The 16,083-nt window shown below is 41.2% G+C and overlaps 1 protein-coding gene across 3 annotated transcripts in view; it reads right to left on the reverse strand.

The window, feature by feature from the left end:
• LOC133110354 (acid-sensing ion channel 1) overlaps positions 1-16,083 on the reverse strand; it is a 288,095-nt gene that overhangs the window by 1,978 nt on the left and 270,034 nt on the right. For all 3 annotated transcript variants that reach the window (XM_061220385.1, XM_061220383.1, XM_061220384.1), the window contains 3 exons: positions 13,273-13,364; positions 11,863-11,942; positions 2,432-2,533 (listed from right to left, as the gene is read on the reverse strand). In XM_061220385.1, the coding sequence (XP_061076369.1) occupies positions 2,432-2,533; positions 11,863-11,942; positions 13,273-13,364 (274 nt within the window). The remainder of the gene's footprint in view (positions 1-2,431; positions 2,534-11,862; positions 11,943-13,272; positions 13,365-16,083) is intronic.

A 16,083-nucleotide genomic window follows, 5' to 3' on the forward strand; every position in this document is an offset into this window, starting at 1 on the left:
CACGTCTGAGAAACTCAAATTTAAAATCTGAGGCCTGGTCAGCCATCTGCGACTGCGCTCATATCACTCATCTCTCCCTCTGTCTCTCTGTCTCTCTCAATCCCTTTTTCTCTCTCCCTCCTTTCCCTCTCCCTTTCTCTCCCTCCATTCGCTCTCTCCCTCCACTCTTTTTCTCTCTCTCTCCCTCCTTTCCCTCTGCCCTTCTCTCTCTCTTTCCCCCCTGCTCACTCTCCCGCCCTCCCTCTACCCCCTCCTCTCATGCCTAGTTAAATAAGTGTCTGTCCTGCTTGAATGACAAAATTTAAGTGGGACATAAATCACTGGAAATATGACCTGGCATTCGACCAATCAGGAAACACAAGCGTTAGGTGGGCGTCCTACTCCAAACATTACTCATTAACCTTATCGCAGAGTACTGTGTGGGTGTGTTTGTGTGTGTGTGTGTGTGTGTGTGTAAATGTGTGTGTGTCTGTCCAAGCAGCCTCTCTTACAAAACATTTCCTCAACTGTTGTACTCATGCCTCATTTTTTAATGCTTGATATTTTGACTTTTTCTATTTGACAGTTACGGTTTTCTTTTTCTCCTAATTTTCTCCCAATTCTTTTTGCAGACAGAAACTATCAATTTGGGAGACATGAGTCAGAGGAAGACACACACTATATTTTATGTGCTTAATGGTCGCCATTTAGCTCTGCTAGATCACATTTAACAATGGAATGACATTCTTCTTTGTGGTAAAGACATGATTTATATATAACAAATGTAGTATAATACTATAAGGCATGGGGGACATAGATCATATTTATCTGTGAAATATTCAAATGAAACATGGTATTCATGCAGTAAGTTGATATCTGATATTTATTGTTTTGAGCTGACATTCTCAAATATTTTTCATATTTATCTTGTTGTATTCAAAGAACCATATAGGCAACAAGACATAGCAAAGGAAATTCAAAGGACAAACAACAAATATAAACACAAAACAAAACAAAATGTACACAAATTTTGTCACTGGATATGAAATCCAGCTCTATCGTTCCTCTTTTAGTAAAAGTTTAAAATGGGTCAAACCGACCCAAACCAAACATAAGGGAACAACTAGCAGCAGATATTATGGGTTGAAGCCTGTCTTAGCTTTTCCCTGAACATTGTCTAGATATAGGAAAATGCGGACAACACATTATACCAGTAATCATTAAATCATGGTCCTCAAGGGCCGAGGACTGCTGGTTTTCCACCCTCCCTTTACATGGGAGTCAGGTGTGAAGACTGTCAGTAGCACTAATTACCCGGGAGAACAGAAAACTAGGGCTGGGTTTGGATACGAGGGCCTGTTTTGATGACCCCTGCATTTGAGTATATTAGTATCCCCATCACTCAGGGGTCCAGCGTTAGTGTATTTGTGCAGTAGTCTTAGATAGAAACATTTTTCAATACTGAGACTTTTTTTAATGATCACGTTTTGGACTATCGCCTGTTTGGATTGCCTTACTGTGCTTAGACTTTTGCTTGTGACCCCGACCATGATTGTGATTACCTCTGCCATTGTTCAACCACTGCTTGTCTGACTACAATAAACACCACTATTTTGTGGTTGCGATTGGTTCTTCAGTCCTGCTGCCTGATATTTTGTATTTCTTCCTGGGTCCATCTTGAACAAAGATTAAATTGAAATTCCCTCAACACCTAGGCAGGTCTACAACTGAATCAGGTGTGATTGTTCTATTCAATAACTAATTCAGAATTAGAACCAAAATCTGCAACCAGTGCTTTGTTTCTCTAGTAACTTCAACTTCAACCAGTGCCTTGTTTCTCTAGTAACTTTAATGAAAACCTTTTTTAAGGTTTTGAATGCATTTCAATATAGTATTTGTGGTTTCGCAAATTGCAATCCAGTTGAATTTAGCCTATTTGTTTTATAGGTTTTGAACTTGCATGTATTAGTTTTGAAATACTGTGTGCAAACATTTGCAAATTGAGCTGTAGAAATCTACAGTTTTTTTGGTGTTTGAGCCTGACTGAGAAATTAATTCAAGATTATTAAAAACTGTGTCCATTGAATGCCTTTTTTGTCAAAGCAATGAAAAAATATTCACAGTTTGGTCCACCTATTTGGTTGTGCTAACTGTGTGAAGAGTTCTGAAAACGTAAACTTGGTATCAATTGTTAGCAATGAAGAAAAACCCCCATAAATACCAGCTCTGTGAAACTCACAGCTTCTTTTTATTCTGAGCCTGGGGCACGGAGGTGGTGCTTATGGTCATTTCTGAAATGATTCAGTGACTACCTCATCATACTGTGCATATTTTTGTGTTTTTAGCAGAAAATTCTGTTAAGACCAAAAAAATACTTGTTAAGATTGACTTAAGTGTTTGGTTTTTGCAGTGTGTGTGGTGACAGTGCAGAGACACGGTGGTCGTTACTGACGTGGCGTTTAACGTCATCCAGGCTCAGGACTGCACCCCGGTCACTGTTGCTGCTCCGTTTATTCTTCTTTCTGTTGCCGCGGCACAGCCTGAACTTAATCACCTGCAGAGAGACACACATTCACTAAGCCTGAACTTAATCACCTGCAGACAGAAACACATTCACTAAGCCTGAACTTAATCACCTGCAGACAGAAACACATTCACTAAGCCTGAACTTAATCACCTGCAGACAGAAACACATTCACTAAGCCTGAACTTAATCACCTGCAGACAGAAACACATTCACTAAGCCTGAACTTAATCACCTGCAGACAGAAACACATTCACTAAGCCTGAACTTAATCACCTGCAGACAGAAACACATTCACTAAGCCTGAACTTAATCACCTGCAGACAGAAACACATTCACTAAGCCTGAACTTAATCACCTGCAGAGAGACACACATTCACTAAGCCTGAACTTAATCACCTGCAGACAGAAACACATTCACTAAGCCTGAACATAATCACCTGCAGACAGAAACACATCCACTAAGCCTGAACTTAATCACCTGCAGACAGAAACACATTCACTAAGCCTGAACTTAATCACCTGCAGACAGAAACACATTCACTAAGCCTGAACTTAATCACCTGCAGACAGAAACACATTCACTAAGCCTGAACTTAATCACCTGCAGACAGAAACACATTCACTAAGCCTGAACTTAATCACCTGCAGACAGAAACACATTCACTAAGCCTGAACTTAATCACCTGCAGAGAGACACACATTCACTAAGCCTGAACTTAATCACCTGCAGACAGAAACACATTCACTAAGCCTGAACTTAATCACCTGCAGACAGAAACACATTCACTAAGCCTGAACTGAATCACCTGCAGACAGAAACACATTCACTAAGCCTGAACTTAATCACCTGCAGACAGAAACACATTCACTAAGCCTGAACTTAATCACCTGCAGACAGAAACACATTCACTAAGCCTGAACTTAATCACCTGCAGACAGAAACACATTCACTAAGCCTGAACTTAATCACCTGCAGACAGAAACACATTCACTAAGCCTGAACTTAATCACCTGCAGACAGAAACACATTCACTAAGCCTGAACTTAATCACCTGCAGACAGAAACACATTCACTAAGCCTGAACTGAATCACCTGCAGACAGAAACACATTCACTAAGCCTGAACTTAATCACCTGCAGACAGAAACACATTCACTAAGCCTGAACTTAATCACCTGCAGACAGAAACACATTCACTAAGCCTGAACTTAATCACCTGCAGACAGAAACACATTCACTAAGCCTGAACTTAATCACCTGCAGACAGAAACACATTCACTAAGCCTGAACTTAATCACCTGCAGACAGAAACACATTCACTAAGCCTGAACTTAATCACCTGCAGAGAGACACACATTCACTAAGCCTGAACTTAATCACCTGCAGACAGAAACACATTCACTAAGCCTGAACTTAATCACCTGCAGACAGAAACACATTCACTAAGCCTGAACTGAATCACCTGCAGACAGAAACACATTCACTAAGCCTGAACTTAATCACCTGCAGACAGAAACACATTCACTAAGCCTGAACTTAATCACCTGCAGACAGAAACACATTCACTAAGCCTGAACTTAATCACCTGCAGACAGAAACACATTCACTAAGCCTGAACTTAATCACCTGCAGACAGAAACACATTCACTAAGCCTGAACTTAATCACCTGCAGACAGAAACACATTCACTAAGCCTGAACTTAATCACCTGCAGACAGAAACACATTCACTAAGCCTGAACTTAATCACCTGCAGACAGAAACACATTCACTAAGCCTGAACTTAATCACCTGCAGAGAGACACACATTCACTAAGCCTGAACTTAATCACCTGCAGACAGAAACACATTCACTAAGCCTGAACTTAATCACCTGCAGACAGAAACACATTCACTAAGCCTGAACTTAATCACCTGCAGACAGAAACACATTCACTAAGCCTGAACTTAATCACCTGCAGAGAGACACACATTCACTAAGCCTGAACTTAATCACCTGCAGACAGAAACACATTCACTAAGCCTGAACTTAATCACCTGCAGACAGAAACACATTCACTAAGCCTGAACTTAATCACCTGCAGACAGAAACACATTCACTAAGCCTGAACTTAATCACCTGCAGACAGAAACACATTCACTAAGCCTGAACTTAATCACCTACAGACAGAAACACATTCACTAAGCCTGAACTTAATCACCTGCAGACAGAAACACATTCACTAAGCCTGAACTTAATCACCTGCAGACAGAAACACATTCACTAAAGAACATGTAATAGCATTCCCGCTAATGTCACACAGATTCATTAATGAACAAGGATTAGCATACCCGCTAATGTCACACATGTTCATTAATGAGCATGGAATAGCATACCCCTCGTATGAACTTAAAGTATCAACCCCTCGTCCCCTTGTTAAAGAAGTACCCCAGGGCTCAGTCCTCGGTCCCCTCCTCTTCTGCATTTACACCAGATCCCTTGGCCCTTATCTGTGCTCATGCCATCTCATATCATTGTTATGCCGATGACACCCAACTCTTTCTCTCCTTCCCCCCATTGGACACGCAGGTCTCTACCCGTATCTCTGCCTGCCTGAGAGACATCCAGAGCTCGATGGGCAACCACCATCTAAAGCTCAACCCAGGCAAGACGGAGGTAATCTTCATCCCTGCTCTAACCTCTCCCTTCTCCAATTTTTCCATTTCACTAGGGAATACCACAGTGACCTCATCCGCCAGTGCAAGAAACCTCAGAGTGGTGATGGATAATAGGCTGTCCTCCTCCGAGCACATCGCTACGGTGACCCGGGCATGCGGGCCCGGGTTCTTCCTGTAGAATATCCGGAGAATCCGACCCCTTCTCACCACCTTCTCCACTCAGCTCCTTGTCCAAGCAATGGTCCTGTCCCGCCTGGACTATTGCAATTCTCTGCTGGCTGGCCTTCCAGTATCCGCCATCAGACCCCTACAACTGATCCAGAACTCTGCAGCTCGTCTGGTATTCAATGTCCCCAGACACTTACATGTCACCCCCCTGCTCAGTGACCTCCACTGACTGCCTGTTATGGCTACATCAAATTTAAAACTTTAATGCTCGCATACCAGGCACTTAAGGGATCAGCCCCTACATATATTCAATCACTTACACCAGCCGACCATTTTCAAGTGCTGACTGAAGACTCATCTCTTCAGGCTGCACCTTTCCCTCCCTATTTCACCACCATGATTAGCCTTGTGTATGCCAAGATTATAATAGCACTTATATAGTTGTTGTTGTACTCTGGGTATTCTATCTGCCAACCATGGTATGCTAGTTGGTAAGTCATTTACAATGGTCAAATTGTATGTGGTCACGCTAGGACTCGAATCTGTACTTTCCTCTAGGGTCCTCATCACACTTGTCCCTGGATTAGATTTCAACTTCATTGTATGTCGCTCTGGATAAGAGCATCTGCTAAATGCCTGTAATGTAATGCAATGTAATGTACCTGCTATCACACACATTCATGCTGTGATTCATACAGACCAGCCACAGAAAAACATTGTGTTTCACAAAGAACAGCCGCAGAAAAACATTGTGTTTCACAAAGAACAGCCGCAGAAAAACATTGTGTTTCACAAAGAACAGCCGCAGAAAAACATTGTGTTTCACAAAGAACAGCCGCAGAAAAACACCGTTTCATACAGATCCGTCACTGACAAATGCTGTGTTTCATACAGAACAGCCTCAGACAAACACTGTGTTTCATACAGAACTGTTGCAGATGCTGTGTTTCATACAGAACAGCCTCAGACAAACACTGTGTTTCATGAAGAACGGCCGCAGTTAAACACTGTGTTCAATACAAATTGCATTTCCTGACAACAGAGCCAAGGCCAGGCAGCAGACCTTCTGTCTTAAACAGATTTCTGCCTGTTCCCAAGAACTGCTGCCCAGGATTCATGCAATTTCAATAGTGTCTGTACTCCAACCTAAATTAAGTCCTGCTAAGAAGCCTTTTAGGCTTGTATGGCTAATCTGAAAAAAATCAGATCCTGTCATTTTACGAATATGATTAATTGATTAATATGATTGATTAATATCAGATCACTAACGCCACTCTTGTAAATTAATGAATTACTGATCACCAAATTGAAATCCTATGTTTATCTGAAACTTGGCTTAAAACTGATTAATATATTGCCCTAAATTAATCCACCCCTCCCGGTTACAGTTATACTCACATTCCCTGTCTGACGGGTCGTGGAGGGGGTGTTGCTGCTGTATATAATTCCAATCTCCATGCTACCTTGAAATCCGGCTTCAAATGTAACTTTTTTAAGTGCTTGTGCAGTCAGTTTTATCCTCGTCACCAGGGCCATACGGCGGTTTCTTACTTGAGTCTGCTGATTTTCTGCCCAGCATCATCGTCAATTCAGATAAAGCAGTTATTGCAGAGGATTTTAATATTCACATGGATAATAAAGGCGATCCTCTCAGATCAGCATTCTTGTCTATCATTGAATCTATTGGCTTTGATCAACATAGACATCAGCCCACACATTCCCATAACCATACTCTCAATCTGGTCTCAACTTATGATACAGAAATAGCCAATATAGCAGTCATGCCTAAAATCCTGTGTTGGCAGACCATTATTTAATTACTTTCCAACTTTCACCAGTCTGTCATGTGTCAACAGATCCTACTTCCTACTTTAGCCATAAGCTTTCCTCCAGGACTGCAAATGTTTTGATTAAGGAGCTCCCAGGCTCATTTGAGCTCTGTGGGGATTGTCTTGGCTCCAGCCAAAAAGCATACACAAATGCAACCATTAACGCAATTGATCAGCTGACCGACAACATAAATTACATACTTTCCAGAACCCTGGATATTATCGCACCTCTTAAGAAAAGGAAAGTCTGCCATAAGAAATTAGCACCTTACCATACTCGTGCTCTCAAGCAAGTTTCATGCCAACTTGAGCGCAAATGGTGTTCTACTAAATTGCAGGTATTCCTTCATGCCTGGAAACACAGCCTACTAACCTATAAACATGCCCTCTCCATAGCACGTTCCTCATATTTCTCTACCTAAATAGAAGAATACAAGAAAAACAATCCACTTGTTTAACACTGCTGCCAGACTGACTAAGAATCATGTGTGTAAGAAGCCTGTGTTTCAATATCAGTATTTAGTAGCAATAAAAATCGGGGACAAGATTCAAAGTTCTTCGACCACCCCTCATATAAGGTCTGCCCTTCCATCCACTCAACACATGGATGCACAATCTTCAGAAGAACGGGTGGCCTATCTGAACTCTTTTGCTCCAATAGATCTTATTGAGTTTAATACAATAGTTAATTCTTCAAAATCTTCTACTTGTCTTCTAGACCCTATCCCAATGAAGCTATTGAAGGAGCAACTACCAATGATTGGAACACCACTGTTGCATACTGTCAATGCTTCTTTAGCATCTGGACACATACTGTCGTGAGCCACGGACCCCTTGCCGAGCTCAGACCTCACGTTCCCACGAGCAGTACCTCACAATGAGGTGTCTCGGGGACGAACTCAAGTACTCCGAACGTCCTGGAGCCCTGGTAAGTTCTACTGAACTTCCAGCCCAGTCTCGAAGTGAAGGGTGTGATGCAAATCTGGTAATCGATGTCCTGTATTCAATGTATTCCTCTAAAGACTCTTTATCACATATGAATATAGTAAGATATACTTTATTATAATCAATCAAAAGAATAGAGTTATACAGATTACAGTGTACATATCATCTTTTGCAGTTTGCTAATCACATGCAAGTTACATATACCCCTCTTAGCTCTTTCTAAATTACGTTTCCACCACGATGTTTAAAAATCAAGGTACACCCTTCCTATATCCATCCTCTTTGGCCTTAGCCTTATCCTATAGCTCCCCCTTCTTGACGTTTAAAAAGAAACTATTCCTATATTATATTTATCTAAATATGATAATTTCTCTACATTTTTCTACTTTATATAGTACCCTAATAAGAAATAAAAGATATATAAAAGTAAACTTATAATATGTTACTTTTCCTACTTCTACAAGTAATATAGATTATAATTACCACTCCAGCTTGGTTATAATTGTTCTGCGTGGATCTTTCTTCACCAGCTCGTAGATATCTTCTGAAGCCAAATTCTGGGATCCTGCTCTAAGGTCTAAAAACTTATCCCTTATATATCTTTTTTGCATACAAAAGTGTACCTTTTTTGATAAGAAATGCCCCCATTATGTCAAGCGGGAAGACATTTATCTTTTATATAACCTGTTTTTCAATGACCATATTAATTATTTCTGTTTTTCCAATTGTCATTTTCTCATACCTCCAAAGAACCGTCCCCAATATTTTATTTCATGGGCCCCTCTGGTTTGGGAATTTCCCCCATCTTAATATATAAGTGGAAAAACACTAGCCCTTATGTTGTTTTTAATGAACCTATTCATCACTGGTGTCTGTGTCAGTTTCATAATCTCTCCTTGACTTCCTCCAAACTTTGATTTCATGTAAGCCAGACGTTAAAGCCTGCCACCATCCCAACACCCTCTTTAGGTGCCCCTTTTTGTGGCGCCTTAAGGGGTCTACAAAGGTCATCCAGCTAATAGCTGAGTGTAATTCATCATTCAACTCCTCTATAGTCAGTCCTTTAAATCTATTCGATAAATTATTTGTGTTATCCTCAGAGAGGCCCGTGAAGCCTCTTAATTTTCTTTCGGTATTGACATCCCTTCCGTTTTCCTTATTTTTGTTTTTCTTTAGCCAGGCATTGTGCCCCTCCCCTGTAGGGTTGGGGTATTCTCAGTCAGAACTTTAACCTTGCTCCTTAAAACCCTAAATCTAAGTCCCCCGTCTTCAGACTCCTCTACTGACAAGCATGGCTGCTCATTCTCTGAACCACATATTTTTCTTCTTACGGGCGTTCTTACTATCACCTCGATGGCGTGTGCGAGGGGTTAACAATGCATTCCTTTCTAACCCATCCCCCGTCAATCTCTCATCAGGGGGCCTAGGGCCGGGTCCTCGACAATACCACGGACACTTAAGCTTGCAGTCATCAAATCCCTTCTTAAGAAGCCAAACCTAGAATGACTCGTCTAACTACAGGCCCATCTCGAGCCTCCCGTTCCTTTCTAAAATACGAGAAAAGGTCATTTAAAATCAACTCTGTTAATTTCTGCACCCAAATCAAATATAAATCCTGGTACACAGCACTGAAACGGCCCTGGTCAAAGCACTCAATGACCTACTCCTCGCTTCCTACAGTGGCTACATCTCTGTAGTTGTGCTTCTAGATTTAAGTACAGCATTCCACACACTTGATCGCCTCACCCTGTTGGATAGACATGGACAGGCTCTCTCTTGGTGTAGAGCATACCTATCTGACTGATATCAATTTGTGCATTTTAACAATGACGCCTCTATCAATCTAGGGTTAGATATGGAGTACCACAAGGATCTGTGCTTGGACCCTTGCTCTTCTCTCTATATATGCTTCTCCTGGGAAGTTATTCGCAAACATGGAGTAGACTCAGAGCATTCCATTCGATTTTCCATATGCTAAGCCCTTATTCCATGCCACATTTTTTAACACATGGCACATTAAAGTAAGGGCCTGTTTGCCGGTTTGCTTAGAGCATTTGCCTGCTGAATAGCCTTAACTTTTGTAAGTGAGCTTCTCATGACAAATGAGGCTCATAGCCTATTTATTTGTCATTGTTAATGTCATCCTGTACATTAGCTTATCAGTAGCCTATAGCCTATTCATTTATGTTTAGTCTAAGTAGACTAGTAATACATAGTGATTTTTTGTAGTTTTTTCCGTGTGTGAAACTGTTAAAAAAAACATAAATAACCGCAAAAAAATATTTTGTGCCTGCAAAGCCAGGAGATATGGTGGCCACCCCCAGACAACCCTTGGACCCCCCTTGGACCTAAAGACAAAGGTCGGATACATTTAAGTTGAAACTTTACTACACTACTACACATTAAAATTACTTTATTTCTTTACCTCATTATTTAGTTAATCATGTAGACACACAATGCAAAGCACCAGGCAGTCCCCAGTAGCAGGTTTAAAAACCATCAGGCCTTCACTGGCTGCGCATAGAGAGCATGCCTGGGACTGAGACACTGTGGAGCAGGAGGCTGGCCGTTTCGGACAGGCCTGAGAAACAAGCCCACCTCACTCTCCTCCGAAACCAGACCTGGGTCAATTGAGTCATTGTTTTGGATTCAAATACTTTTCTGTGTACGATTGATGCCTGGTGCAATTGAGCCGACCAAGAGGGCCAGAAGGCAGGGTTTATACTTATTGAGTGTATTTCATAGGTCCAATACACCAGACAAGCTCAGTAAAACATATACATATAAGTATTTCAATCCAAAACAATGAGGTAATCGCCCCAGGTCTGATTTCGAAGGAGAGCAAGTCGGTCTATGCCCTCCGGGAAGAGCGGAGGACGTTATGGCAATGAGTTTCGTTGGAGGATGAAATTAAAACAACTTGTCAAAAGGAAATTGGACGTTTGGTCATAAAAACAAAACACCTGGATCGTGTCTTTTATATATCAGGCGTAAACTTGGCCACCGAGAGATTAAAAAAACGATCGCCTGCCGCATGCTAATGTGCTAATTATGCCATTAGCGCGGCGGATTTGAGGACTGGTCACTGATCCGCGGCCCAGGAGCAGGACGTGTCGGTATCAGAGCCGGTCCGCGCTCCCGTTCCAGCAGAACCTATAACACAACGCTCTGCACAGCATTGCAAGCCGTGCATACCAAAAAGGCTGTCCGAAAACTTCCTTCACCCCGTCTCTTACACATTAACCCTAAACTCCAACGGAGCAGAGAAGTTCTGCGCATCGTAACACAATGTCCTACAAGAGGCTTACATGATCATTCTTCGATTAAAAGATGTAAGTGTTAATGAGGATAAATGCGGCTGGCTTCCCTGCGGCAGATGGTGTAAGATGAAATGTTGGCAGACATGTTCCTAGATAGGAGAGCCGTGAGGCTTAGGCCCTTATGTATGCAGGTCAGCGCTATGCTGATACTGACCATATCATTTTAAGAGCTCCATCTGACAACAGCGTGTGAAGGGATATCAGAGCCACAAACCCTGAGGTGAAGACAGCCCTGGTGCATGCTGGGAACTATCTGGGTGAAAAGCAGTCAAACAGCTCACCTTGTACAGATACTCAAATGGCTCACCCTGCACCGATAGTCAAATAGCTCACCTTGTATAAATAGTCGAACAGCTCACCTCGTACAGATAGTCAAATAGTTCACCTCGTACAGATAGTGAAACAGTTCACCTCGTACAGATAGTCAAACAGCTCACCTCGTATAGATAGTCAAACAGCTCCAGGATAGTTAGAATGCTGGCTCCAATGAACAGGCCCATCTGGCCTCCAATGTCACCTGCAATAGAGGCAATCATACACACCGTCATATACGATATTAGGAACACCTGTACACCAGCTTGTTAATGTAAATCTCTAATCAGCCAATCATGTGGCAGACATGAATGGGGAAGAAATGTGATCTAAGTGACTTTGACTGTGGAATGAGTGTTGGTGCCAGACAGAGTATCTCAGAAACTGCTGATCTCACAACAGTCTCTAGAGTTTACAAAGTATAACGTTTCTTGAATTATGTCTTGCACTTTCGCTTGTGTGGACTGCCTACCTATTACCGAACTCTGCTTGTCGACCAACCACGTGTCTGATGTCCCTTGACATTCCTGTTTGCTGGATTCTGGCCATTGCCTGCCTTGATCTACCAATTATTAGTCTGCACTTGGCTCCTCCGTCCTGCTTCCTGACAGTTACTCTGTTATCACAGATGGGCGCAAGTGTGGGTGAATGTGGGTGCAAGCTTTTGTTTTACCCCATTGATATGACACCTGATTGAACTATTCATATTCTGCAATCAAGATCTTGATCTGAGTGGTAATTGGTTGCGATACTCTAAGTGACAATCAGTTGTGATGCTCTGAGTGGTAATCAGTTGTGAGACTAAGTGATAATTGGTTATGATACTCCGAGTGATAATTGGCTGCGATACTCGAAGTGGAAACCAAAATCCGCATATACAGAACTGCACACTGCTAGCTTCCCGTTTCAAAAGTTACATTTGCAAGTATTGAGTCACATGTTCAGGAAAACCTCTTGACCCTACTTTCAAGTCAACACGCCCATGTTTCTGCACATTCTAATCAGGGGAGGTTATACCTCCTCTGAAATATCCGCCTCCTTTGGTTATCATACTCACTTTGTTTAGTACAGATCCTAGGGTGTTAACTCCAGGGACGTATAGGACATCCGGCTACCTAATCCTGTCCTGCATAAAGGTGCCCACACAATCCCTTGATTGAGAACAACTGAGAATTGAGTTTTACAGCAGACTGTCACAAAGGCACTTTACAGAGTAGCAAAAGGGCACACACGAGGCCTGAACCCCCAAATAGCAAGCACACAGGCTAAATAAACTCCCCAGTAGGAGAAAAAACATCAAACACAACTAAAGGTCTCAGGCTAACTATCTGGCTAAGTAAAAGTATAAGAAAAGAACCATTCAAACATAGCAAAAAGTGTTACTGAAAACTGATCAGAAATACTGGACGATGAATCCCAGAAAGAATACAAATGATTTACATCTGAATGTACATTTTCCACAGTAAAATGGACACGTGATGTGGTTATTGTGGTTATGAGTATATGAAATAAGAGTGCTGAGCACACAGCCTTACCCAGGAGCCCTGCGATCTCGTATGCTTTCTTCTGCTCGATGGTCTCGTAATTCAACGCTTCAAAGAAGATATCCAGCACAAGGATGTTATCCCTGAGATGAGAGAGAGAGAGGGTTTCACACACATGCATACACACACACACACACACATACACACAAATATACACACACATATACACATACACACACACATACACACACACACACAACACACACGCACGCACACACGACACACACACACACGCATTCACACACACACACACACACACACACGACACACATGCACACATGACACACACACATATACACAGACACACACACATACACACACATACACAGACACACACATACACACGCATGTACACATACACACACGGCACACACACACATACACACGCATACACACACGCATGTGCACATGCACACACACACACCCACATACACACACACACACACGCACACACACACACCGACAAACACACACACACACACACACACATACACACACACGTACACATACACACATGGCACACACACACATACACACACACACACACCCACATACAGACACACAGACGCGCACACACACACCCACATACACATACACACACACACGCACACACACACCCACATACACACACACACACAGTTTGCCATTTATTCTCGGGCAAAAGCGTCATATGCCACAGCTCGCATTAGTTCCTGATGTTCTCATGTTTATCAGTTGAATGAGGACACCTCACAAAGGTAGTAGATAACCCACTGGCCGATTTCTCATATGCCGGCCCTCACCCTTGAAATGTAAAAACAGGAATTATTCTAGCTGTTTTTTCTTTATCCAGCTGTATTCATGTCTGGGGAAAAGCAGATAGGGATTACAATAAAGCTCTTGGCATTGTAATTTTTTATATTCTCATTCTTTATATGTTCATGTTCTTATTTTTTTATATCCTTTTAGTTTCTGAATATCCGGTGAATCGCAGTGTATGTGAACTCTTTTGTCTTTTGTCTCCCCACAGATGTTTTTTTGTACCTGCTTTTTTCATCATTAAATTTTGATGAAAAAAAAGATTATTCTTAAATTGCAAAAAGAGATACCTTTAGCCTCAAAGCTATCATCAGACTTGAATTATAGATTATTATTAAGGGCTTCAATAAGAATTAAAGCTGCAAGTGGGGTGAGCTTTTGGGGTAGTATTTTAGGATTTTGGGCACATGCTCCAACCCAGCCTCCATGAATGAATTACAAATTTAAAATTCAATGCATCTTTCCCTGGAATTTGGACAACGGAACTAAGTCACTAAATTTCCAAACAAACTACTGTTGCAATTGATTCAGAGCTAAGCAGTACAGGAAAGCCTATATCTCAGCATCAACTCCAAATAAAATGAAACAGATCAATTAAATGCCCTGCCAAGTCAAACTATATTTTTATCTATTACTTCTTCAAACAAAGCTACGCTGGACTGTCCAATATTAAAGAAAGGGCATAGTAATTCAGCTGACTCAGGCTGTAATGTTCAAGAGCTTATGAATAATTTGTACCAAGATTTCTGAGCAAATTACTACAGGTTAATTGTCCTTTTACATGTAAATCATTGGTTGGCACATTTCCAATCTCTGTGACCTTGTAGTTGGGTATTTCTTATGAAGCCTTCTGTGTGTTGTCTTTGCAACACCAATGACATATTACAGTGCTGGTGGAGTGAAGAAGGAAAAGTCACCATTAACACTTATAACACAGATTGTGGTGTGGCCAAGATACCCTACTCACAATTTTTATGTAAACATGTAAATGTTGGCCTATGAGTAATCCACACTGTGGATTTCCATCACATACAATGATAAATATTTACAACAGAAAAACTGTAGTACTACTATTGTGTTACGGATTTTTGCCAATAATTTTTTGCGATCACAGTGTAGAGAATATTTCATATGACACAATCAGACCAAATGTCAGAATGCGGAAGAAATGTGATCTAAATTACTTTGACCATGGAATGATTGTTGGTGCCAGATAGGGTGGTTTGAGTATCTCAGAAACTGCTGATCTCCTGGGATTTTCATGCATAACAGTCTCTAGATTTTGCAATAAAACAAAAAGGAATCCAGTGAACAGCAGTTCTGCAGACAGAAACGCCTTGTTAATGAGAGACGTCAGAGGAGAATGGCCAGACTGGTCAAAGCTGGCAGGAAGATGACAGTAACGCAAATAACCACACATTAAAACAGTAGTATGCAGAAGAGCATCTCTGAACACACAACGCATCATAACTCTAAGTGGATAGACTACAGCAGCAGAAGACCAATAAGTATAAAAAATAAGTCTAATAAAATTGCTCACTGAGTGTATGTCTTATGTCTTATGTTTCTAGCAGTATTCTGGTAGTAGCATCATATTTTTTCATACATACTCTAAATGTTACTTCTCTACAAACACATGACAGTATTTTGTATGTAAAATAGATATAGCCTATTGTTGTATTTTTATTTACTATTGCTGAAGTGAATTATACAACCATGCAAGAATACTATATGAAGTAATATTGCAGCACTAATGACTGATCTTGCCATTAGAACATAAAAAACACTACATGATTATTTTGCACCCAACATTCCACATGTTCAAACAACAAGCAATGAATAACAGTGGGGTGCAAAAATTTGGGCACCCCTAGTTTAAATGTCTGTTACAATGAATCTGAAATCGAAGATCGAAAGCAAACCTGAACTGTAAAGTTAAGATTAAGTTAAACATGAGCCAAGATTGCTTTTTATTTTCATTATTTTACATCATATAAAACATAT

This window comes from Conger conger, chromosome 14 (genome assembly GCF_963514075.1).
Source record: "Conger conger chromosome 14, fConCon1.1, whole genome shotgun sequence".
In the NCBI taxonomy this organism is placed as follows: Eukaryota; Metazoa; Chordata; class Actinopteri; order Anguilliformes; family Congridae; genus Conger; species Conger conger.